The sequence below is a fragment of the Carettochelys insculpta genome, chromosome 3 (assembly GCF_033958435.1).
Source record: "Carettochelys insculpta isolate YL-2023 chromosome 3, ASM3395843v1, whole genome shotgun sequence".
In the NCBI taxonomy this organism is placed as follows: Eukaryota; Metazoa; Chordata; order Testudines; family Carettochelyidae; genus Carettochelys; species Carettochelys insculpta.
Window position 1 is genome coordinate 172755265 of NC_134139.1, and position 27532 is coordinate 172782796.

The 27532-nt window shown below is 43.7% G+C and overlaps 1 protein-coding gene across 1 annotated transcript in view; it reads left to right on the forward strand.

The window, feature by feature from the left end:
• The window catches only part of TPO (thyroid peroxidase), an 89363-nt gene extending 63427 nt beyond the window's left edge, over positions 1-25936 (forward strand). The window contains exons 15-17 of the mRNA XM_074989141.1: positions 2793-2892; positions 25237-25372; positions 25892-25936. Of these exons, the coding sequence (XP_074845242.1) occupies positions 2793-2892; positions 25237-25372; positions 25892-25918 (263 nt within the window). The 3' untranslated portion in view covers positions 25919-25936. The remainder of the gene's footprint in view (positions 1-2792; positions 2893-25236; positions 25373-25891) is intronic.
• The last annotated feature ends 1596 nt before the right edge of the window (positions 25937-27532 follow it).

Consider the following 27532-nt stretch of genomic DNA (forward strand, 5'->3'; position numbering starts at 1 on the left):
TTTACATGGGAGCAGGAAGGGTGGATGGGGGGCTGGGGTGGGTCGGCCTCACCTCTCCAGGGGTCTTGATGGCCTGTAGCCCCATCTCCCATGCCCACCCCTTCCTCCTCAAGTCCAGGGTCCCCGAGTGGCCAGGCTGGGGCCGGTGGCACAGGGAGGTAGGGGCGCAGTTCGGGTGTGGTCCCCGCAAATGTGCCAGGCTCCACATGCGGGGGGGCAGGGGCTCAGCCGGCCTCCACTTGACCAGCCCTGACCAGCAGGGTGTGGGCCAGGCAGATGAGGCTGGCCAGGGGGAGGTGGGGAGGGAGCAGGAACTCCAGGTCAGCCTACTCGGGGGGCCACTATGGGAGGGCAGGGGTTCTGTGGGATTGGGGTTGGGGGGGACTGCTGGGAGGGATTCATGGGCAAGGGGGGCATGGGGGACAGTGGGGAGGTGATGGGGGTGTGGGTGCAGGAGTGACCCACGATGCAGCGGTGGCAGGGGCCAGGTAGCCGACCACGGCCTGGGTGAGGACATCCAAGTTGGACCCCACCCAGTCCCATGCCTGCTGCTCCATGGCAAGCCACTCCTGCACGATGCCCATCAGCTCCCTGAGGGCAGCCGAGTGAGCCGTGTCCCCTGCCTCCTCCTCCCCAGCCTGGTGGCACCAGCAGAGGGACCAGTGACGTACCCGTGCTGGCCCTTTCCGAGGCCTGGGCTGGTCCCCCTCGCTCTTGGTCGTCAGGCTCCCCAGACCTGTAGCAGGGCTGGTCCATCTGCTGGCTGCTGGAGCTGTGGAGACAAAAGGGGAGAGGAACAGGCCAGTAGTCCTGGTGAAGGACCTCCTGACCCCACCCCTGCATCCTTCTCACCCCGTCCCGGCGGTCCTGCAGGAGCCACAACCGGGGTTCCCCATCTAGGTTGTGGGAGCGCTGGCTCTCCTCTGCCTCCCTCAGTCCCTCTGCTGCCCATGGTACTATCTGGCCCACATGGTGCTGGGTGCCACACATCAGTTCTATGAGGCTGGGGCAGTGGGGACGTCTGACCTGCCCATGCCCTGGGGCTGCTGTCCCTGCAGGTGGTCTGCAGCCACCCCAGGCGAGACTGCTTACCCCCTCCCCTGGCCCTGCAGCCACCAGTGTGCATAGTAACATACCTGTGGGTCCCTCCAGGAACTCGGGTGAGGAGCGGTTGGAGGGGACCAGGCTGGATGGGCCCAAGGGAACGTCGATCACGAGGGCCCCCTCGCTCAAGCCCTCGTCATCACTAGTGTCCTGGATCCTTGGGGGGAGCCTGCAGGTGGCCAGTGGTCTGGGCTGGTCCTCCCCCTAGCTCCCTGTCCCCGTCTCCTCTGGCTCAGTCAGGGGGTTGGCTGTATCTACTTACATTGCTGGGGGTCCTGCCTCCTTGGGCCCAAGGAGGGAGTCTAGTTCTTGGTAGTAGGGGCAGCTGGTGGGCACAGCCCCTGACCGCCTGGCCGTGTCTCAAGCCCAAGAATACGCCTGCCGGAGCTCCTTCACTTTCGACCTCACCTTGTCCAGGGTCTGTATGGGGTGACCCTGGCCAATGTGGCCCTTGGCCAGGCACTCGAAGGCAGTCATGTTTCAGCACCAAACCGCCGTCTGCTGCAGGACCTCCTCATCTTCCCACAGGGCGAGGAGTGCTGCAGCTCGGCCTCTGTCCAGGGCTTGAGCTAAGGGGCTGCTAAACCGTGGTGTAGCTGTTCTGACTCAAAGTGGAGCCTAGGCTCTAGGACTCTGTGCCTACATCTACACTACAGAGTTTTGCCAACAAAACTGGGATTCTGATACTGCAAGGGTGAATACTTGGAGTATTAAATTCCTTTCTCAGGAGAATTTCACCTAATTAAGCACTGAGTAAAATCTGAGTAAGGATTTCTGGATTTGACTCATCTCTTTCTCCACCTTCTCTCTGTCTGTTTTATGATGCTGGAATAAGGAGCGAGCAATCCTGGTATTCCATTAAGTGTGGAGATGACCACTGTGACTTTCCTAGATGTAAGATATGAAAGAAATAATGGAGGAGCTCTTTCCAAACGCGCATCTCTGTTAAAGTGAGGTGCAGAATCTGGTGTATAGTGGTTATATGACGCTGATTCCTTATAGCCTGGGTAATTTATGTATTTTCTGAATAAAAATCTATTTGTATTTATTTGTATTAATGAAGCCCCAATATCATTGTGCAGGCAAGAAACGCATCACGAAAAGATGTTCTCTGTCCCCAAAGAACTTCGCATCTAGGTAGAAGATGGGAGATGACAAGTGAAAAAACAGACAGAATAGGAGAATGAAACAGTTATGATCTGCACAATACATGGCAATCACATCACTCCTGCTCTCTGTTATTTAGTGTAGAGTCATAGATTTAAGACCATGAGGGACCACAGTAACCATCTAGGCTGACCTCCTGTACAATATGGGTTGTATGACTTCTACAAAGCAATTCCTAGTGCATATCTTTTGAAAAAAATCAAATCCTGGTTTAAAAATTAACAGTGGAAAATCCACATTAACTCATGGTAGCTTCTTTCAATGGTTAATTACCCTCACAGTGAAAATATATACACATTTTTTCCAGTGTGCATTTGCCAGCTTGAACTTCCTGTATTATCTAGATGAGAGCGACAATGTTGAAAGAGATTTGAAGGAGAATACTGTTGTGACCTTGCAGTTCTTCCTATTCATGGCAGAAAGAATTATGTTTTTGGTGCGAAACCGCTATGACTTACACATTAAGAACATTTGCTGTTTTTGCTGGAGCAAATAAAAGATGCCTTTTTTTTACTTTTCAGATTCCGGAAGGATTTCTAAAGGCTCTTTAGTTTCCATCATTTTAGGAGTTACTATGATCAGTGGCCTGGCAATATTAAGCTGGATAATAACTTGCTGGTGGTAAGTTTTATTTACATTCCATCTATTTTATCCAGAAAATCAGTCATATTTTTCTTCCCCCTTGAAACTTTCTGTATTTCAATCTTTTGCTTTCTAAATAGCCAACAGGTGACAGGAAGTTCACTATTGGTCACCCTCTGTAGTGTGTAACTCTGTCTAATGTAACTTATGCAGATACTCTCTGATATATTTTTGTCGTGAAAATACAGATAGATGTTACCCCTCCTTTGCGTGCTCTGAAAAACATCAGGCAGAATTTCAGTGATAGCGAAGATGTTTCAGTTAATTTAATTCAGATGAAATGCTATCTCATTAGAGATAAAAAAGCAGTCCAGTAGTCTGAAGAAGTGGGTCTATCCCACAAAAGCTCACCACCTAATAAATTATTGTGTTAGTCTTTAAAGTGCCACTGGACTGCTTTTTTGCTTTGATAGTATATAGACTAACACGACTATCTCTCTGCTACCATTAAAGATGAAGGTACTCTGTAAGATTGGGAAATATGAAGAGTGTATTTGCATGTGGTATACATTTAAAAAAAAACGCTGGGTCTGCCCACTTGCGACTGCATTCAGTTTTTTGTCTGTGACTGATTATGCCACTCCCACTGCACTAAATATGAGAGTTTGGTTCTATAAATTAGGCCCTCGATCAGCGGTTCCCAAACTTTTCAGCATCATGACCCCTTTTGATTTTTGAGAAATCCTTATGCCCCCCACTTCTTCTTTACCATCATCCAACCCCCTTTAATAAAAATTCAATTCATAATTTAAAACAAACACAAAAAATTGATACAAAAGTTATTTAAAATTAAAAATAAGCACAAATAGTTTTATTGGCCCTTGGGGGTTCCTGGTGCAGCCCCAGCTAGCCAGCTGCCTGAGCCCTGTGCTAGCCACCAGAGCTGCCTGTGCTAGCTGCCAGAGCTGCCTGCACTAGCTGCCTGCCTGAGGCCTGTACTGCCAGGGCCACCTGCCCAAGCCCTGCACTGCTGAAGCCAGCCACTCACCTGCCCACCAGCCTCCAGGGCCAACCACCCACCTGCCCACTGGCCACCTGAGCCCCTTGCTGCCGGGACCAACCACATGCCCACCAGCCACAGACCAGCTGCCCAAGCTGCTCACCCAAGCCTCACGCTGCCAGGGCCAGCCGCCCACCTGCCAGCCCAAGTCGCACACTGCCGGGGCCAGCCACCCACCCACCAGCCCAAGCCACTTGAGCCCCGCAATTCTGGGGCCAGCTGCCCATCCAACAGTCCGAGCCCTGTGATGCCAGGGCCAGCTGCCCAAGCCCTGTAAGCTGTCTGGCCGGCCGCCCAAGCCCCTCAAACCCCATGAGCCACCCACCCAAGCCCCTCCCCTCCCACAAAGCCAGGTACCACCAGTCCCCCACTCTTACCCCATCCCCCTCTCCTGAACCAGGTACCTCCAGCCCCCCATCTAACCCCACCTGCCTCCTCCTCCCCTGCAACCCCCTCCCACTCACCTTTGCACGTGGGTCTTCACTGGCTGCCTGGTTCTTATAGTGGCTGCACTGGGTCACCCATGTAAAATGGCAGAGGCTGAGAGCCGGAAGCAAATGCTGGCTCTTCCTTTGGGTGGGGGAAATGAGGTTTTTAAGATCCTGAGTTTCTAAATAGAATCCTTCTTTCCGGGGGAATGAGGTTGTTGAAAACTTATGGCAAGATTAGGAGGAATAGTAATAGCAACATACAGCTTTAGGGCCCTGAGCATGATGCCACTGAAATTTTGGTGAAACTCTCTTTGATGTCAGTGATTCTTGGCACAGACATTGTCCGATTACTATTTCTAAAACCCCTGTGAAATATACATTATGATCCACATTTTCTCCACAGGAAACTGATATCCAAAAGGCCATATTTTTACAGCTGGCCTCCTTGCATAAAATTGTGCCCACATTTATTTGTGGGTTGAATTGCTAGTACTTAGACATAGCTCAGTTAGATGCACAATTTATCCTGCCAAAATCCTTTTTTCAGTTGCCTTCAGGGAAACGGTACTTTTTTTTTTCCTGGTACTTCATTCTACTCTGTGTTTATTGTGCATCCTTTGAAAGTACTGATGATACACCTCTGCTAGAGTCATGGATTTGTCACAGTAACTTTTGCTCACCTCTTGAAGCTCAGGCTTACGACCCCTTGCAAGCCATTCAGTATGAGAAAACGATCAGTGGGAACTCATGGATTTAATTGATTTTCATTTTTTATCTGGGCTTTACGGCAAGGACAGACTGCTGCATTTGATGTAGTCTTGTTACCTTTCTGTATGTCTTCTAATGTTGTATGAAAGGCACCTAGAGCCTATACCACTGTAAATCAAAAGAGGAAAAATAGAGTGACCTTTCCCTGCTGCGCGATTATAGGTATGATCTTGAAATCACTGTATAAACACAGCAAGCTCTCCAGTTGTCCAGTCTTCTCACTCTGCATTCTGTAGGACAAGCAGCACATTGACCAAAAAATTTGGCAGTGCAAAAGATCAGTCTAGAAAGTTGTTAGAGGTAATTTTTATTTTCAGGGGTGGAATGACAGAGAAATTTAGTCACAATTGCTGTGGCTGTCCTCTTCAACACCTCTACTTCCCACACCTATGGGCATAGAACATTTAAATGTAAATGTCAAGTCCATGGAGACATTGTACACAGACAAGTTCAGACATTGCTACTGTTGGGTCAACTTACACACAAGTGATTCAAAGTCATGGATCATAAGCATTCCACTCATTCTGAAAAGTCAGCAGACTGGCCTTTTCCCCACTTCAGGGTTTCATACTCTGTTAGAGGATGTAGAGTAAAAAATGTGATTTGGGGGCTATGCTGAACACCTTTGTCCTGCTAGTTGTGGAGCTCATGAACAAGGGAAGGCACTTTGTGCAATAAATTTAATCATGATTGTTGTGGTTGTCCTTCCCAACCATTTCTTCCACATGTTGTTGTCCCACTAGAAATATTGCCTGCATGTTCTTGGAGGAAGAGTATGTGTGTGGAGTGATTAACACAATGGGGCCCTAACCTCAGCCAGGGTTTCTCAGTAGTGCCATATTAAAATATTAATAATTAATGTTATCATATTGCTAACTTTAATTGCTGAATTAGAATTAGGCTATAAGGAAAAGGAGACACTGTTAGCTGTTTTTTTTTAGCTTTTTGGAGACACTGGAAATATTATTATTTGATGGACCCCATCAAGGTAGCATTGAGGATTGCAGTTGACCTACAAGATAAATGGTAATGAATGACAAGCACTTTCTCCATTATTTCTTACTATGACTTATTTCTCCCTTAGGCTGCATGTACACTATGAGATAAATTCGAATTTAAGGCAGTTAGCTTGATATTACCATGTGGCTGTCTTCACTTTAAATACCATTAGCTTGATTGAGGGAGCACTATTGAGATTACAATATCATTGTTACCTGACAGTTTTAGCATCAAACTTGAATTCAGAAGTTCAATTAAAGGACAGTGTGGAAGTGCCATGTCTTAAAATCAAATTTATTAGCCTCCAGAGGTGTCCGATATGTAACCTACAATGCCCCTCAGTGCTCCACTCTGGCCACTGCTCTCCAGGTGCACCAGAACTAGGTAACATGAAGACCATGAATTTCAAATCGTGACCAGGAAGCCTGTGGCTATGGGGCCATGTTTGTATAAGACCCTGAGAAATGTCTCTCTTTCTTTCCTATTAGCACTGTGAACACATCTACCCATTCCAAATAGCCCCTGCAGAGAATTCATGGTTCTGTCCTTACACTTGTTATTTTTTTCTGGGCTGCCCAGCACCTGCTGTTGCCCCACTGCACCATGGGGCAAAAAGGCTGTGGTGGGGGTCATGCTTGCATAAGAGGCCAAGAAACTTCTTCTCAGCAGTTTACATTTGTGTGCAAACCCGCCTCCCTCCCACACAGACACCACGCAGTTGGGATCTTTTCTGCACTCAGCCACATCACATGGGTAGCCCCTGACCCAATGAAAGGACGTGCCTGCCTTTCAGTGCTAACCATGCTGCAAAGCAGCACCATGTCCTAGCTTGCGCGTGTTTAGGGCTCCAAGAGCGAGAAAGAATTTTGGGGCTTTCCAGACACGGGGAGGAAGTCTCCCCTGGCAGCTAAGTTAGTTGGGGGGAACTACTTCACCGGGTCCCCACTGAACCTCACCCCACCCCTAGCAAGGGATCAGTGTGGTTTGCAGCCACCGGTGGAAAGTCTTCCCCTGTGGCTAAGATATTTGTGGGGCTTGTTCCTGCTGAAGGCAAAACTCCTTCGGCTGCTAAGATATTCAGAGGGAATGATTCAACTGGCGACCCACTGAACCCTGCCATGCTCCTAGCAAGGGACCAGTGGCGCATGCAGCCACTGGGAGGAAATCTCCCCTGGCAGCTAAGATGCTCGGGGCTTGCTGCCTCCAGGAGGGAGTGTCCCTTGGCAGTTAAGATAGCTGGGGAGACTACTTCAACATTTCAACCAGCCCTGCAGCTGCAGACCACAGCACCCCCGGCCCCACCAAAAATGTTTTCGGGGACTTGCAGGTCATTGCGGACACCTTCTGGTTTGATATTTCTGTTATAAAATCTTTTTCCTAACATTTCCTATCTGTCTTCATGCTTTGACTCCCCCCAAAAACACAGGGGGGAGGGCAAGTTGAGATTCCTGTTTCTGTTATAAGTTCAGTGTATGACATTTCCCTCCCATCTCCCCTGTTGGGAATGTCTGTGTATTGAAGAAGGAAGACAAAAATCTTTTTTCCTAGCCTTTTCTATCCTCTTTCTTCTAACTTTAAGGATACAGTCAGGGCCCCTGTGTTATTTTCAGGGATCGAATGCAATCACGGGGTGGGGGGACACTCAGCGGATGGCCTGTTGAGAATTCAGCTACAGAAGAAAGACATTTCTGTAAACCTTTTTTGCCATCTCTGTGGATGCCCTACTTTTCCTTCCTTCCAACAAGAAAAATGGATGTTTGCTTAACACAAGAGGGGAATGAGGAAAATGCAATGTGGGAAGATGATGTCAAAGACCAGCAAACATAACCAGAATGCTATGGGGATGAGGGAATTGTGAGATAGGTTGCCTCAATGCACTACTGCAACAGTCAATGTTTGCCAAATGAGTGTAGCAATAATGTCAACTTTGTGAGGAGCGTGTGAGGAGGTGAGGACGGGCAAAATTGAATTTATAATTTCCAGAACTAAAAAATCGATATTAATAAATTCAAATTTATCTCATTATGCAGATGCAGCCTTAATTTAGAGATGCACTCACTCTAGTAATTGAAGATCTAGATTAATTAGTGACTCAACTGAAAGCAAATTTTTGTTGTTGTCTCTTTTTAGGAGCCCACAGCATAAAGTACAGTGCCTTTCTCACTGTGTCAGAACATTAGTAAAGGCAAATAAACTGCAACTGAGAGCACTGTTCAGTTAGATGAGATGGAAAACAAAGGTTGTGACCCTTTGTGCTAATTAAACATCCCAGGGCTGCCTAGGTAAACAAGAGGTAGAGAGTCGTAGCTCAACATGTATGTGCTCCTTGGTGCTTGAGGGAGTTTTGACATTTCCAAGCTGATAACCACCTTTGTCAAATTGGAAGAATTTAAATTAAACCAACATTTTACAACAAAAACAGAATATTGCCTTTTGGAGTTATTAACTAGTTTCCCATTTTCTTTCCAGTAATAATTTTCAGGGGTTAGATGTCTTGCATTATTGTCTTTAAATAAATTTGAAAGTGCTCGGTTGCTTCAGGGGCATTATTCAGGGAGAAAAGTACCACATTCAACATTTGGAATTTTTTTTCTAGCCCAGCTAACTGTATCGTTATAATTAAACTAAACTATTCCAAATACGTGCCTAAGTTTTTATCAGATTAATGGTTACCTATTTTAGAGTTATCTTGATCACAATGAGCTTTCACCTATGTAAGATCATTTCTGAGTAAACTATCCTATTATATCCTTCTCCCATATTATTTAAACAAATGCCTAATACTTAAGCAGGGCTGCTTAATATCGAATGAAGCTAACACTTTAGAGTGACACCCTGTCTTATTGATGTCAATGACAGAACTCCCATTGAGTTCAATGGGGCCAGGACTGTAGTCTTTTTGGTTTTGTAGTGCTTATCCCTCCTACAGTGCAAATAGGACATTATAGTATAGTTCACTGTACCAGATATTTATAGCTAGCTGGCATGGTGAACTGGAAACAGAAGCCGCAGAACATGGAGCTACAACTCATTCAGCACAGCTATACCTCTGCCAGCCCTTTCACACAGGGCCTCAGAGTCTTCTGTCTGTAAAGCAGCTAGCCCCGCCAGAGAACAGGGTTGGTGGAAAGGCTGGAGTTGGTACAGCTACATTGGATAAGCTGTGGGGTGGGACCATCTGATGGACCTATATTCTGCTCCTCTCCCCTCTGTGGATCCCAGGAGAGCCACAGAGTTCAGGGTTCTCCCAGGAAGTGCAGCAGGAAAGGAGGAGAACATAGGGTCACTGAGTGGCACCATGCAGGCACTCTTCCAGCATAGCTATACCAGTCCCAGTCATGCCTTCCCCCAGCCCTGTTCCCTAGCAGGGCTGGCTGCTGTGCAGATGGAGGATACCTTGGGTGAAAGGGCTGAGGCAACAGAGCCACATTGGAGGAGCTGTGAGCATAGGGCTGCCTAGAAACCACATGTTCCATTCCTTCACCACTATGGTCCTGGTGACACATTGGGAGGAAGACAAACCCCTCCTCTCTGTAAGGGAGATGGACCATGGTGAGGAGATGGGGAGACCGTGGGGGCCCTTGGCTGTGGACAGATTGGAGAGGAGTCACATGGAGGGTCTGTTAGGAGGTTATTTACCTCCCACCTCCATGACGGCCTTCCAAGCTCATAAGAAACGGATTTCACTTGCACCACTGGTTCCCTCTGACACATTTTAGAACATGTGACCTGTGGTGTATGTGGCTATGATTCTTTACTTTATGGCCACTGGTACTGTTCTGGGTAACTGCATATTTATACCACCACTTCATGATTTGCTCCAGGAATTGTCACTCAAGTCTCAGGCCTCTAAGGCGCTGTCCTTTCTGCAGTTTAAAAGCCTTGGCTGGCTCATGCTAACTGACTTGGCCTTATGAGACTTAGGCTTGTTGGATTAGCTAAATTACAAGGCAGAGCTCATGACTCAGGCTGCTGCCCAGGCTGCTGCCCAGTAGTAGGCAGTCAACAGCCCATGGAGCACATGAGGCCCACTGGAGTTCCATCTGTGGCCCCTGCAATCCTCCTCTGAGACCAATAAGGGCCACTCATGCAGCCCACTCACTAATCTTGGTTGCCCATTACTGCTCTAGAACCATGCAAGGTGGGAAAGTACCAAAAGTACCCAAACTAACTCTGCATCCTGAGCCTGAGTTTTGATATTGCAGTTAAACTTCCCCTTGCCTCAAGTCCTGTGACCTCAAGTCAGCTGGCATGGGCCAATTGTGAGTGTCTAACTGGGCTGTTTAACTGCAGTGTAGACACACCCCATCTGTCCTCTCGCTTCATGGAGAAACCTCTTTCCCTTCTGACCAGGATTCAGGCTACAGCCCCCATGTAATTTGTTGTGTTAATCCCAGAAGATCTGACTAATGATCAGCCCATGCTGTTTATTTTATTTCTTCTTTTTAATCTTTCCATGGGCGATGACCAGTGCATGCCAGGGGTTATTCAGTAGTCAGACAGTGCTCTCATAACACAGTACATTTATTTAAGGACAAAAAGCATACAGAGAAAACATATAAAATGATAAAATGCTCTAAATAGGCCCTCCCTCCTCTAATCAGTCTAATGGAAATACTGGCAAGTTCTACTCCTTCCAATCCACTTCTGCAGGATTTGCTCCCACTCCTGCCTCAGAAAAAAAGTCATATCACATTTTTGAATCAACATGAAATCCTCTTTCAGGTTAAAACCAACCTTTTATTCCAAATGCTCTTTCTCCTTGGGCCTGTTCTTGGAATTACAGTATGCAAACTACCCCAGTGAATGGCATTTCTTTGGAGCTGTCAGCAGTCCCATTGACTGCGGTAATTATCCCCATTTTTAGTTCCTGGAGGAGCTCTGGTAATCTTCCTCTAAGGTGTAGAACACAACTATATGCAAAATACTCATAAGGTGAATCCAGTGTCCCCCAAGATGTTGCATGTGCTGTAATATCTGTCTCGTGCTACACCTTTAAAGTTCAGCAGTATGTAGATCTGTTCATGAGAGGTAAAGATATGTGGGGATTCAAGATGGTGGATCTTACACAGTGAAATCTCATCAAAAGTTTTCTATCTTGTGAAGAGTTTTTTTTCTTGCTTTGTTTTTTATTATAGTAACCCCCATGATCCATTGTATTTATATTCTGTAAAGCCAGATGATTACTCTTGTCTTAGATTAACAAAGACAGCAACAGAAGAGGGAATAAACACAAGTTCCATGAGGGAAAATACAAACATCACATGGTATAACTGTCCTTTCTGAAAGTCTCCTAACCCTTTCCCCAGCAGAAATACTTTTTACGCTTAATGGCACAGTGCAGAGAAGACGAAATCTTAGGTGCGTTCACTTTAGAATGTGAGTTGATATAGAACTATAGAACACTAGAACCGGAAGACATCTCAAGAGGTCATAAAGTCCAGTCCCCTGCACTCACAGCAGGACCAAGCACCTCATCACAGACAAATGTTTGTCTAACCTGTTTTTAAATATCTGCACTGATGGAGATTCCACAACTTCCCTAAGCACTTTAACCACCCTGACAGTTAAGAAGTTTTTTCCTAATGTCCAACCTAAACTTCTCTTGCTGCAGTTTAAGCCCATTGCTCCTTGTTCTATCCTCAGCTGGTAAGGAGAATAACTTTTCTCCCTCCTCCTTGTAACAACCTTTTTGATACCTGAAAGCTGTTATCATATCACCTCTCAGTCTTCTCTTTTCCAAACGAAATGAACTTAATTCTTTCAATTGTCCATCACAGATCATATTTTCTAGGTCTTCGATCATTTTTTGCTTTTCTCTGAACCGTCTCCAATTTCCTCTCATCTTTTTTGAAATGTGCTGCCCAGAACTGGACACAATACTCCAGGTGAGGCCTAATCAGCGCAGATTAGAGTAGAAGAATTACCTCTTGTGTCTTGCTTATGATACAGATGAGATCTAAGACCACTTGCAGTCATAATACAGCTTATGGCAGGGGTACATTGTTATTCCTTCTTTGCCATTCCTCAACCTCTCAAGCAAGATGATTCTCTTCAAAACTGACAAGCTTGAAATATGATGTGGTGCCGTGGAAATTATTGTCAGTTAGCCCATCCCAATTCAAGAGGTCAGTGCTTCCCTTCTTACTATCGTTAGTGCCTCCTTTGTTTTCTGGGGGCATCTTACAGTCATGAGGATGAGAAAAGAGGACTTGCTTTAGAAAACAAGTATCAGCACCCACATCATTGATCAGCCCAGCAAAGTTGATGTCTCATAGTATTCACCTCCACAATGTTAGCCGCAGAGTGGATGCTGACATTGGTGCAATGGTCTTCCCAACTAATGCAGAGAATCTTCCTAAAGCAACACTGGCTGTAATACTTGGGATGCTTAAGATGGCTTCACTATGTCATCCATGCCTGGGACTCATAAAGAAGACTCCAACAATAAAATCTGTTTAATAGCGCTGTTCTGTGGTGATGTTACAAGAAAATAAGTGCTAAAGCAATCCCCTGGGAAAAATTGCAGGGGAGGAGGGGAACTCAAATTTCAACTTGTTTATATATCTTCCATTTTTGAGATCAGTTAATTTTTAGTCATTTCTCCTCCTTAAAAATGGTGGTGCATATTGGTTGTTTTATTTCCATCCCAGGAGATGAACATGCAGCCTCCTTAAAATCTGTTGGGATGAATTGTGTTATATAAACAGAAAGTATTCTATATATCTAGTCAATGGGGGAACCCAAAAGGAAAAAAAAAGTAGAAGGGAAATAAATAAAATAAGAGGAAAAACAACACATAATTGTGTTTAAGTAAAGCTCACTGAGCTATGAACTATCAAATTAGAACATATGCTGGAAAGTCCATGCTGCAATTTTACCTTGCAGATACTGAACTTGACAGCATAAAAGATGTAATTTTTTTTTCAAAAATAGGCTTTTCTACAATAAAGGCATGTACAATATGATAGATCAGTTTTCATATTTTCTCCTTTTTTTTCAAAGCGAATGCCTTATGGTTATGTCTCGGAATCTTCCATTTTTTAATGTTAAATATTCTCCCTGTTACAACAACCTGTATGACATAAAAACCTTAAAAGAAACCTCTGAAACTACTTGCCTCTGAAACGAATCCCTGAGTACATATAAGACAGGTGGGGAGTTAGATTTAAGAAAATTTAAATCTGACTATTAATTTATGCAATAAAAATAATAATCATATGTGTACAGAGTGCTTTTCCTCCCGCACGATTCCAAAACCTGTAGGGGTTGTCTATGCAGCATGTCAATGAGTATTAGAGGCATATGATTTCTAAAGGGCATCAGCATGTTACATGCTAATTGGCCCATGTAAGCTCTGCTGGCATGATTTAAAAGTTTTCTACTGCTATGTAACAATAGGAAACTATCAGTTCATGCCAGCAGTGTCTGTATGAGCCAAATAATGTGCAAAATGTTGGTGTGCTTTAGAAATTATACCTCTTTAATGCACATAGCTGCACTACGAAGACATGTCTGTAAAGACAATGAGTCTAATTCTCAATTATCTCAAGGCCTCTTAACTCCCTGGGGTGTAAATATAATTACAGCAACCATTCTCCATTTGCCAAACTACACATGAGAAGGAAAGTAAGGAAAGGGAAGCAAACAAAAATCTTCTTCAATTGAAACTGCACAAGAAGAGAATTAAACAGGAGAAGGTAGTCATCCATGTTAGTATTTAACCAGAAAAAATGGGTTTAACACCTTGCAAATGATCACTGAGCAATTGTTAAGGGGTTTTTGAGAATTCATAATGAACAAGCTGAACATTTAAAAAACATTACTCCCAAATTATTTCTTCTAATCTTCCCAGTCCCTCTTATCTTCTCCATTTCTATTACTTAGAACAATAAGGTTTTCAAGGCAAAGTTAGTCTCCTTTTTTATCCTGTAGAAGTTAGAGATTAACTAACACCAATTAAAAGTCAATAGAAGAAAATCTTGAGGGCAAGGGAAATGCATGGAGGAAGGATGGGATGTAATTATTAATAATGTGAGAAGTGGGACTCTAGATATTATACTATATTTCCTTATTATACATCCCCTTACACTAAAAAAGAAAACCAGTATTATATAATAGAATATGTTTTTAAGAGAGGGATGCTAAAATAAAGCTAAAAAATCTAAAATGCTTAAATGTTGGGTTATGTTAGGTCTAGATTTAAATTTTATTGTAATCCCATAGAAGTCACCTAACTTAAATCCACAAGAATACGAGCATGCTTAAAATTAAGCAGATGTGTAGATCATGAGAAGGATCACAGCCTAAATTATTCATAACATAGAGATTAAATTAGATGTTCTCATTGCAGACCTTGGGAAAACCAAGATCCAGAAATCCTCCAAGAAGGAGAAAAGAACAGGAATGCATTTGGTAGAAAACAACTGTTCTTAACAGCATTGAAATGCACAGTCTCAGAGTAAATTCAAAAAGCAAAGAGGTGTAGACGGAGACAGCAAGTACTCCAGAAGCATAGAGCAAAAATACTATTTGAAATTGCTTCCAGAGCCTTCAATGGAGATTATGACTACATTATGGTTATTTTTTCTCTACCAAGTAATAAAGTAATTCAAAGAAAAGAAAGAGATAATGTTATTTTGTTGAAAAATGGTTATATCAGTGTGAGGTTTTATATTCACTTAAATTTATGGTGGCTAGGAAAGGTAGATTTCACAGTAGGAAACATACTTTGTTCCAGAATAGTGCTGTGCCCACCATGTGACTGAGATCAGGATCTCCTAAGTTACAGTCTAGATGCTTTAGGACTAGAAGCATCAAAGTCAATCAGAATATGTCTACACTTGCATGAAATCCATATGAGTTATATTTCTGTTCATCAAGGCTGAATTAGGGAGTATATCAGGGGAGCTGAGCTACAGAGGAGTGTCACAGAAATTCATTATTAACATGCTCCCTGATTATTCTCTAGAGCAATGCAGCTCCACATCACCCCCAATGTAAATGTGTAGATGTGTGTAAATTCCAAAATTCACTGCCAAGCGTACATGTCTGCTTGAGGCTGTACTTTGTAAGTAGTGATTATTAACTTGGTGGATTGAGAATTGTAAAGGGATAGTGGTGATGTTTTATAAGATTAACCTCAGTAATGGGGCCAAGCCAAGGTCATTGTCACATAGCTAATTCCCACAGCAGGAAAATTGCCAGTTCAGTAAATTAAAATTATCTAGAGCTCCAGATTACTATTGTTCCCTCTTCCTGAATCAAAAGTGTTTGTGCTTGTTTCACCTTTTTTTGACCTCATTTTCCTGCAGATGTTATCTAAGAATCTTTCTCATGTATTGACTAAATAACTTTAGTACACCAAAGTACTGGTCTGAAAATTTGCTTACGTTATTCGTGGAGTGCTAGTAGTGAATAAAGTTTGAACTTCTACTTATTTTTCATATAAACCAGATACATATACAGTCCTTTGAAGTGGGTATGCTTATTCCAACAGAACAACTGTACTGATATTTGGTCATTGTGATGGAAGCACTTCATTTTTGCTTAGTTTTATTCTTCTGGTAACATTTTCAAATAAACAGATCTGTTTTAAGAGCCTAAGTCCAAAAGTGATTTAGGAACATAGGCCCAGGTTCAAAAAGTTATTTAGGCACCAAACTTATTTTTAAGTGCCTAATTGCCAAACATAAGTTAGGTGCCTAATTGCCTTTGATGATCTCAGTCCTAGAACCCCAGTTTGTGCTCATAAGTGCCTTAATTTTACCCTTCACTTTTTTGTTTTGTTTTGCTTTTTTGAGAGGCGGGAATAAAGAGGAAATAAATCTTTCCCTATACAAGCTGTAATGCAAGCATTAGATGTTTTTAAAATATATATTTCAACCAAGCATAATGCAGGTAGAATCTCTCTATTCCAGCAACCTCAGGGCCTGACCAGTGCTGAATGATAGAATTTCCGAGGCCGTGGGAGGTCAATATTGTCTAGCCGTATTACCAACACTTCCACTGCATACTGGAATCTTAGAAGACACTTAGAGGTAAATTATAACTAAAAAACAGCACAGGACACTGAAAGCCAGGTCTGGGATCTGTAAACATGCTTTATGGGACTGTGAGAAATTTGGCCAAAGCCATTATAAATGGTCATCTGGCTAACTAAAATCAGGACAGATTACAAATATTGTCGGATGAGAGAGTACCAGATTAGAAGGATTCAACCTGTAGAAAAAGAGAAAATAAAAATATTATTAAATTATATGTTTCATTGGTATATTCTTTGTGGGTGCTAAATCAGGAGCTGATCAACTAAGTGAATTTTCATACTCAGGAAATTCAAATATTTTGCCATTTGTTTTCTTGAATCAAGAAAAGAGTCAAAACTTTTCCACAATCAAAAAGATGAGAGGAATTTGTAATCAATTTAGAAATCCTAAAATATTTTTGACATTTTCAATTGAAATGAAATTCTGTGGCATTTATGAAGTCATACATTTCATTTCAGTTTGTTAAGCAAAAATGTTTTGTTTTGGTTCAGGTTGATATTGAAGTGAATCTGCTGGATGTGCCCCACTGCCTTGCAGGAGTTAGAGTTGGGTTCCTCATGTGCCCATTATCTTCTATGGGCTGGGCTTCTGAGCCAGACTACATTTTATGAGATGAATCACAGTCATATCACTCTCTGAAGTCTAATGGAGGATCAACCATATGGGAGACTGTGATGTATCATGGGAGATATAGTGCTTGGGAAGAAGAATGGGGCAACTCTTTTGTGACATCATGACAGCTCATCTGGGCACAGATTAATTGTAAAATGACATAAACAAAATTTTTTTGCTTAATTTGAAAAATCAGAATATTTCAGTTTGGGATGACCCAGCTCAAAATTATATATTTTGAGTAAATTTTCCCATCATAAAGATGAAATTTTTTTTCGGAAACTGGATATTTGTGGAAAATCTGTTTTTTCTACAGAAAACATTTTAATGAAAGATTTCCACATTGCTCTAGCTAACTCGTTTTTACATACATCATATTAACTCACTCTAGGACAAATCCTCAGCAAGGCTACATCTACACTACAGCAGTCTGTCAGCAGAAGTTACTGTCAGAAGATATCTGCCGACAAAACATCTATCAACAGATTGAGGCTTCACATGAAAGTGGATAGCTCTCTCGACAGAACAGCCAACCAGAATCACAGCAGACAGGGTTGCCCGGTGACCCGAAAGTTCTGTTTGTTGACAGAGGGGCCCACCAGAGCATCCACATGGCTTTTTTGTTGACCAATTCTGTTGAGAAAGGTGTTCTGCTCCATGGGAGAGAAGCAGAAGTTTATCTACAAAAGTGCTGAGTTCTGTTGACAGCATGTTGACACAGCGCATTTTTAGTGTGGATGCTCTGCAAGTTTTGTCAACAAAACTCTGTAGTGTAAATGTAGCTCAAATGAAGAGGGATGTAACTCTGCAGAACTAAGTGAAAATATGCCAAGTCACACCCGTTGAGAATCTGGCCCATTGTTTACATACACTGAATGCTAGCTGGGGAAGAAGACACTTCCCCAAACACATGTTTCTTCTATGGAAAAGACAATTTTCTACATACCATACATTCAGCAACAAATGTAAAAATGTTCAGTTTTACTGCAAATATAACAGGAAAGGAGTTTGAATTAAACTGTGCATCTGTTGAGCTTGATTTTATTCTAAAGAAAGCAAAGCATTGGCTATGTTCAGATATAAAAAGAGTATTCCAATAAAATAGTATAAAGAACATGCTAATTACAGATACATAACACAGATAGTAAGGGAAGGGACAGTGGATCTGCACCTAACTATACTCATTAGCCAACTTCCCCAAAGCCGGGAGTATACAGCAGCTTTGTAGGCTTGCTGCTTCTGCTTCACAACCTGTTAGAAATTAATTAATTGCATTCACGCCCTGCAGGCATTCCTCAAACACACTGTGTACCCAGGCATTGCAAGCTTTACGACCTTCTAGTTTGGTTGCACATCTCCCTTTCCATTATAAGAAGGGGGTTGAAAAGAAGAGCTCCAGGGAAATATGCCTAGAATGGTTAAGTGGCATTTTGGGAATAAATATTCAGGAAAATCAAAAGTAGGGTCCACAACAGTGTAAATGTCCTAAAGAAACAATGTAATATAGTCTGAGGGGAATCCACTGCACCAATGACCAGTAATGTTTTCCTGACTTCCCTGCTAGAGAAAAGATTACAACTATGAATGTCTAAAGGGTCAGTTTTCTCTATTGATGAGTGCAACTCTTATTAAGTCCCTTGGACTTACATCTATGGAAGGAGATTGAGATCCAACACCCATAGAACCTGGGTCAGGCACTCAGAGGCAAAGATATGTTTAGGTTAGACTTTTACAGTGTAGTCCAGTCTATGTAGTTAAAAAATATTTGCCAAATATATTTGAGATACAGGTTGAACCTCCTAATTCAGTACTTTCAGGACCTGACTAGTGCCAGACAAGAGAATTTGCCAGACCACGGGTGAGGGGATGGATTAATTATCAACACTTTCACAGTTTACTGGGCTCTTTGAAGAAATTTTGGGGTGAATATAGCTAAATAATGGCACAAACCATTGAGAACCAACACTTGTGTCTGTAAACTAACTTGGCAACAACCATGATAAGTGGTTATACTGCTAACTAAAATCATGCTCGACTACACATGTTGCCAGGTGAGACTGTTCCAGACTAGAAAGGTCCAAACTGCGTGAAAATACTCTTAATAGCTTTAGTCACTTGAGACAGACATCTTGGCATTTGATTCCTTTGCCTGGTGTCATTCTCACGCAGTAGGGCGGTGTTCTCACTACAGCAATCTTTCAAAAGATGATTTTCCAGAAAAGATCTTCCGGGAAATCCTCTTTCGAAAGATCACGTCCACACACCCAAAGTGGATTGATCTTTCAATCTGTTCTTTCGAAAGATTGCATCCACACAGCCCCAAGTGCTCTTTTGAAAGAACAGGCCAGGAAACGCCGGGGACAGCATCGCATTGCCAGCAAGCCATTCCAGGAGTGACAGTCACATGCTCCCGTAAAGGGCCCCTGCCAAACACCCCCTATCTGCACATCCTGCTGAGGCCTGCCAAGCTGATCACAGCAAAGCTGAGCCAGTGCCCAGTCATGACTCAGCCCTGAAAGCCATGGACACACAGCAGCCCTGGAGCCTCCTGCATGCCCTGGCTAAGCTGCTGGCCACTCTCCTTGTGGCTGCCTTTTTTCTGTTCCGGTGGTTGGCCCCCAATCCACCACGGACCCAGCCACATACCCCTTGGGCCACCCAGTACCTCTGGATGTATCCTTCCTGCTCTGACTGGTGGGAACAGCTGGTCCTGTCTGACTGATATGACACACGCTGGCTGCAGCACTTCTGAATGAGGAAAGACACCTTCATGAAGCTCTGCAGCTGCCTTGCACCGGCTCTTGGATACCAAGATGCCTGGATGTGGCCCACACTGACTGTGAAGAAGCAGGTGGCCATTGCCATCTAGAAGCTGGCTTCCCTGTACAGCTACCACTCCATGAGGCAGCAGTTTGGGGCAAGTCCACTGTCAGGGCTGTCCTCTCAAGGTAAGGCATGCTCCACTTGCAAGCCTGGAATACCCAGTAAGGGGGACCCTTGGAGGCTGAGGGTGTAAGGGGATGGGGAAGGAGGTGTGGGAAGGGCTGGCCCGGGGGGACCATGATGCCCCACCTTTACACAGACTTGGTGCTGGAGGGGTGGCCTCATGGGTGGGGGGCAAGGAGGGGCAGAGGCACCCCTTTACACACTCACAAGTGTGCTCACTCTCCGTCCCGACCAGGTCATGATGGTGGTCAACCAGGTGCTGCTCTGGAGGCTCATGCATGTCGGGAAACGGCAGGCAGCCATTGTGGGGGTCGTCGACCTCAGCTTTGCCCACTGCTTTGGCATGATCGATGGCCTCAACATTGCCACGCAAACCCCGGACCACAGCTCTGGCCAATTCCTGAACCAAAAGGGCTACCATTTGGGGGTGCTGCAATCCCTGGTGGACCATAGGGGCTGTTTCATGGATATCTACAGGGGCTGATCGGGCCAGGCCTACAATGCATGGGTCTTCTGCAACTCCAGCCTCTTCCTGAGAATGGAGGTGGGGACCTATATCTCCCAGTGGGAGCTCACAGTCAGGCATGTCACCTTGCCCCTGTGCTAGCTGGGTGACCCAGGCTACCCCGCCACAGGCTACCTGCTGTGGGTGTGAGGGTGTGGGGCCTCTCAGGCCACCCCAACTGCTCCCAGGAACTGTTCAACAGCAGTCTCACCCGGGCATGCTACCATGTTGGGTGTGCCTTTGTGTGCTTGAAGGACAGATGCCTTCTCACATGCCTTGATGTCAGGGTGCACAACTTTCCCCAGGTTGAGGGGGGTGTGCTGCATCCTCCACAATCTTGTCAAGGCAAAGGAGGAGACCTTCTTTGTGGGGTGGCTGGTCAAGGCTAGCCCTGGGTACAAGCAGCTCACCATGGCCCCTGACCCCAGGGCCACCTTGATGGTGTCCGCATTTGGGATGCCTTCCGGGAGGCTTTTGCCTGTGGACCCCATTGACCCCCCCCCATGAGTCCCCTCCAGGCTTCTCTGGTCTACAGCCCCACCCTGTTCCCCCCAGCCCCTCCTTCCCATCCACCCCTCACCTTGTTCTGCCAATAACAAGGGCCATGGGGGTGGGGGCTAATAAAATAAAAAAATGTTTTCAAAGTCAACCTTTTTCAAACAGATGCTCTCAGAACTATATATAGGGGAAAAATATACATTGGGGAACCTTGGACAGGGTAGGGGCACCTGAACTGTGAGAGGGGCCTGGGAGAGGCAGTGGGTGGGCCTCATTCCTCTGAGGGATGAGGAGGACCATGAGCCATGGAGGCCATGGGAACCTCTCACCCTCCAGGTGCAGGGTCCCTGATGGGGCTGGGATGGGGCCGGGATCATAGGGAGGCAGGGGTGTGGGTGGGTGCCATTGTCTAGGGCTTGCAGGGTGGCCTCAGACAGCAAAACTGGTGGCAAGCTGATGGCCATAAGTGGGGGCATTGCACCTGTTCCCCGTGGTGGTGTGGAGGTTGTCCTCCTCCTGCCAGAGCCCCAGCATGTCCTTGTGCTCTGATTTGGTACAGGAGGGCATCCTCTGCTTCTTGGCCAGCACAGGCTCCTGGGATGCTTCTGAGGGTTCTATCGGGGAGGGGGGGACCCTGCGGTCATGTGGCTGCTGGCTGTCAGACATCATTTCAATGGGCGCTGATGGGGTGGGTGTAAGGGTGTGGGGCCCTGCAGTGTCTGGCATCACTGCCTCCATGCTCTCAGCTTCCTGCCCCAGGGTCTGCAGGGCTCCCTGTGCCTGAAAGGTGGCCAGATGCAGGGAGCATAGAGCTCTGCTAACACTAGTCGGGGTGTCTCCTCACTCCAGCTGGCCAGCACCATGGAGGACCCCTCTTTCAAAAGAAGGGTCTGTGGCACATCTACACACACTCTTTTTTAAAATGAATCTTTTGAAAGAAGGTGCTTTTCCTGATCTGGGAGCAGAAGAGGACTTCCGGAAGAAGACCTGTGTTCTTTCAATATTGGATCAAAAGGGTACATTTTTTGTGTAGACACTCCACGTGTTCTTTCAAAAAAAGTCCAGGTTTTCTGAAAGAATATGCTAGTGTGGATGCAGACGAGGTGTTTGGGCCATGTAATGCAGAGTGTGAGTGAATGTACAGGCAGGGGAATCGATCTTCAGCTCTGTTCCTATCAAAACATGATCCCTTTGTCTACACATGCCCCTTCGTTTCAAAAGAGACATGTTAATGAGCGGGTTCGAAAGATGCTAATGATGCAGTGCCTCATTAGCATAATGGCAGATGTGGCAATTCAAAAGCGTGGCTTTTCAAATCGCATGCCGCCCATGGAGACAGGACCTTCCGAAAGGACCCCCAGTTTTCGAAAGCGCTTCTTCCTATCTGGTGATCAGAAGAAGGGGCTTCGAAAACTAGGGGGGGTCCTTTCAGAAAGTTCCGTCTCCTTGGGTGGCACGCAATTCGAAAAGCCGCACTTTCGAATCGCCATGGCCGCCATTATGCTAATGAGGCACTGCATATTCATTGCAGAGCCTCATTAGCATCTTTCGAACCCGCTCATTAACATGCCCCTTTCAAAAGGAAGGGCCACATGTAGACCCAGCCAATGAGAACACTTCACATAGCACTGTTTTCAAATGTTTCATTCTCATTTTCCCGTAAGCATCATTTGCCTTTTCATAATATTCTTCCTGTCAAATAATATGCAATGATGATAAATGGACACTTCATGAGATTAAATCTTTTCACTACCCTGTGGATTACATAACACATATCTCCATTTAGATGAGTCAGAGGAGAGGAGCAATGTGGCTCTTTTACTGAGCTAATTTACATTTGACCCATTTACATGTGCAGCATGCATAACAGACAAAATGCACCCAGATGATTATACAGGTGATGAATTAGCAATGCTTCATCAGTGTCCTCAAACAGCACAGTGTGAAACCCCAGCCCCAAATTCACATTTTACGAAGCTGAGGGCTTTTGCCATCTTTTTCATAACTTTTCTCTAGAGACAGATTAGCTGTGTCTACACGTGCACGCTACTTCGAAGTAGCGGCACTAACTTCGAAATAGCGCCCGTCGCGGCTACACGCGTCGGGCGCTATTTCGAAGTTAACTTCGACGTTAGGTGGCGAGACGTCGAAGTCGCTAACCTCATGAGGGGATCGGAATAGCGCCCCACTTCGACGTTCAACGTCGAAGTAGGGACCGTGTAGACGATCCGCGTCCCGCAACGTCGAAATTGCCGGGTCCTCCATGGCGGCCATCAGCTGGGGGGTTGAGAGATGCTCTCTCTCCAGCCCCTGCGGGGCTCTATGGTCACCGTGGGCAGCAGCCCTTAGCCCAGGGCTTCTGGCTGCTTCTGCGCCAGCTGGGGATCCATGCTGCATGCACGGGGTCTGCAACCAGTTGTCGGCTCTGTGTATCTTGTGTTGCTTAGTGCAACTGTGTCTGGGAGGGGCCCTTTAAGGGAGCGGCTTGCTGTTGAGTCCGCCCTGTGACCCTGTCTGCAGCTGTGCCTGGCACCCTTATTTCGATGTGTGCTACTTTGGCATGTAGACGTACCCTCGCAGCGCCTATTTCGATGTGGTGCCGCGCAACGTCAAAGTTGAACATCGACGTTGCCAGCCCTGGAGGACGTGTAGACGACTATTTCGATGTTGCTACATCGAAATAAGCTATTTCGATGTTGGCTTCACGTGTAGACGTAGCCATTGTGAGCATGCCTTTAACCAATACGTCTTTTACAATCTGTACTTGGAAGAAGTGAACTGCTAAAGGAAGTTCATAAAAGGTGTCAGCTGCTTTCATTTAAGGCTACTAATTTGAACAGCAGCACTCTTTTGTAGTGAATAAGGTGATATATCTATCACGGCCCTGACTCTGGTGACATAACACATGACTTTAAAATGTGGATTCTCTGGGAGACGTCATCAGATGTGTGTATTGTGTTTGCTCATGTTTGTCTAGTGGCAAGAAGTGACAGAAAGGAAGAAATCCCTAACATTTTCCTCTGCCATAGTTAATAAATGTTTCAGGTGAAATTATTACATAACCTCTTGAAGAGTTAGATTCCAGTCTGCAAGCTGAGGTCAAAGGTGGTCCTTGCAGCTGTACAGAAGCCTGTTGAATTCATGGAGGTGCCACAAAGAGGGAGGGATCCTTTTGTGCAGGACATTCTATAGGACTGGTGACTTAGTGGGTAACACTCAGAGACAAAAGAAAACAGCAGAAATTTAGCACTTTAAGGAATAACTAAATGATTTTTTTCAGTGATGAGCTTTCGTGTGACAGACCCACTTCATCAGATTAGTCTCATTTCCAACACTAACTTGGAGACAAAGTTTAATTAGTGAAGTGTGAAATGTGTTTTCCTGATTCACATGGAACTTGTTCTCATTTACTACTTTAGCATCCATTAAAGTATTGCAATAGATAGGACTGGAAGGCTACTGGTACACTAGCAAGTTTTGTAGACAAAACTAGGGTTTTGTAGACAAAACTCATAGAGTGCGCACACACAAAATTCAGTTTGTCAACAGAAACCATCAATGAAAAAGCCGTGTAGATGCTCTGGGGGCCCTTTTGTCGACATAAAGGATCAAAATATCAATCTGCTTTCATGTGTAGACACGATCTGCCAACAGAAGTTTTGGTGGAACATCTCTTCTGAGAGTGACTTCTGTTGACAGAGTACTGTCACGTAACCAGAGCCTAAAGGAAGTGTAAAATGTTTTTACAAAAAGAAAGAGAATGTGGTTGTGGGCTAAATTCTACCTTTTCAAAACAGAATCAAACTGGGAGTGGAATGAAAAATGGATGTGAGTAATGACACCTACCTGTCACTGAAGCATATGTGGCAGTCTGTCTATTGTATGTTTCTCAAGCTTTTTCAGGTTTCTCACCCACAATTCTAAAAGCTTCACTTTACCTTCATGTTCACTATAAAAAAGCAAAAATTTATACTTGATGGGCTTTGAAGGTTTTAGACATTTCAACATTTTCTCTGCTTTATTATCTCTGCTTTAGACTTGTAATAAAATTGTCAAAGTCTTGCCCAATTGCCTTTTGTATTTCCCTCCTCCCACACCAGGGGTTATATTTCAGTCTTTGAAAAACATAGAACAATATTATTCCATAGTTACTAAAAAGAGTGAGGATGATTTAAGTTAATTACTCAGGTGTTGATTCAGATAAATGATCCTATTCAGTCAATAAACACTTAAGCATGTTCCAAAATATAGGCACATGCTTAAGGGCTTTTCTGAATGAGCATCTTAAAACAAAAATTGAAAGTCCACTTCTCCTCCTTTCAAAATCTCTTTTATTTTAAAGCTTGGAAGTAATTATATATTTCTTTGCCTGTGGAGTATTGCTTGAGGATGTCTTCAAGTTTGATCACAGAAGCCATGTAAACTATACTTCCCAATAGCAGTTTATCAGTTTAGGACGTATGTTTTGTTTTCAAGCTATATTGTGGCAGTTAATAATAACATGTTTGTTTTAAACAGTAAGCGGTCTCTTAATGGATCAGCTCAAGCAAATGTAGTAAAGAATAGAGCAGATCTATTTGAAGAAACAGACAGCAAAAAGCACCTTGAAATGACGACTTCACCACCCAATATGTTAGTCGAAGCAGCTGATAAGGTATAATGTGTCTCAAAAGAGCAAAGAATTTCTTAGTGTTTCTGTGGAATCCTTTCTAATTGAAGCTTATGGGAGTGTTGCCATTGAGTTCAGCAGGGTCAGTGTTTCATCCCAAAAATACAATTTTTGGCCAGGTTTTCAGTGGGCCTCCAAAAATATATCTGCAAAATAGTGGGTACTGTTTATGGTTTATTGGTTGACATTTTTAAATTTAAGTAGTAGCTGATCATTGATGGGCTAAAGGGCCATAAGAACTGATGTCCCAGCAAGTTTTGTAGCACCTCTTTAGAATTATGCAGAAAATGCAGGGCTCTTATTATCTCATTAGTACAGGCCCTTTTATTCAGTAATTTTAAGCATACTCTTGTCTTTTAGTTTAATAGTAAACATAAATAAATAAGCTAATAAAATTCTTGACTCAAAAATAGAAATGAATAAACTGATTCAGATAAAAAGTATCAAAATCTTTCACCCACTCCTGAAACCAAACATGGACTGAAATTTTTTTCCTTTCCATAGGAAGATCCAGAGGAAGGAGGATTATAATAAATATGAAAAACCCAGTGATATCAGCAAAAAGATAACAATAGGCTGGAATAAATCTATGAATCTAGAAATAACTGAGACTCCAGTAATCATTTTCAGACAGAGGGGATGATACAATTATGTTTTGTTGCCTGTTGGAGAAAGTAGGCAATGTTACTGTGCCCAAATTGGGCAACAAGGACATTAGACCAACAGACAAAATGGAATTATAATAGTAAAGTAAGACAAGATAAAGGACCATGTGAAGTTTTCAGCAAAGGTGAACAACAACAGTCAATCGGCTCTTAACCTGCAGAGCCATGAGAGCAGACACCCTGCCCATTGTAGATTAGGCCCATTATCTGTAAAGTATGAGAATCATTTTGCAATATTTGGATGAAAGCAGCAGTATACTTGCATCATTGTACTTATTAATCAGCCACGGTCTTCTAAAGAAGCCACTAGAGTCCCAAATCAGCAAAAAATTGGAGTATGTGCATGAGCGTTTTGTTGAGCCAGGGCTTAGATTTAGATGTGAAATTAACGTTAACTTTTCATTCTTCTTCCTCTTAGAATTATACCAGTGGTCCCCCGGTACTACTCTGTATGTAATTATCTCACAACATTTAAGAAGATAATGAAAGGCTACAACATACTTCTTTGTACTTAATTTTTGTAAAGAGCTAATTGAGAATCAATTGGGATGATGCAGATATATTTATTCCAAATACTTTGCACTTTACTATAAAGTTCTTCCATAACTATTACAATCCTACATTGCACAGTTGTTTAGACCCTTGACGGTACATATTACCAGTTACTGATCCTGTTTCAAGTGATATTTCATTTTACCCCCAGTCTCATAGTGCCACTAAAGCAGTTCAACCTTGGGATAATAACTGTTGCAAAAGTGTATTTGCTTATGAAAGTCTGAAACAGGTCCATTTCCTCTTCTAGTGAAGAGGTATTTTCTTCCGAACTCCAGAATACTATTAAGTGAAATGTAAAGAATAGAAATACTTCCTCCATTTTATGTGTTTATCCCTTCTATATGTTTTCACATTTTAACCATGAGCATGTACAAGTAAAACATGATAATTTCTTTCCATGGTATTGATCTGAATTAATTGTAATTCTTCTCATATGCTAACCCTTAAATTTCTTGAGTTGGAAACCTCTGTCCTAGAGTCAGGCTATAGGAATAGGTAAATAAAGTTAATCTCTGTGTTACGAAATAAAGATTCAAACAAGACAATTGCACTAAGACCAATATGCTACAATATTTCCTGACAGTTCTGCCTGCTAAATTCATAATTCATGACCCCTTCATAAGATTTATTTTTAAGAGAAAGTGTTGTATTGCCTGCTCTCTATTTATATAATTTTCAGGGAGATTTTCCAGTTTACCTATGTGTACAGCACCTGTAAAAATGTCTGTGAATATCTTTCATACCAATAACAACTCTGAATTTTCAGAAAAAGAGGTCTGATTTTTAGTTTTGTCAGGTGATCTACTTTTAACTGTTTCATTATTGCTCTGTAAATCAGACTGTTTCTTCTGCTGCCATTCCATTCACATATTCCACTCTCCTTTAGACTAATACCAGACACTTCCAAGAAGATGGATTTTATATA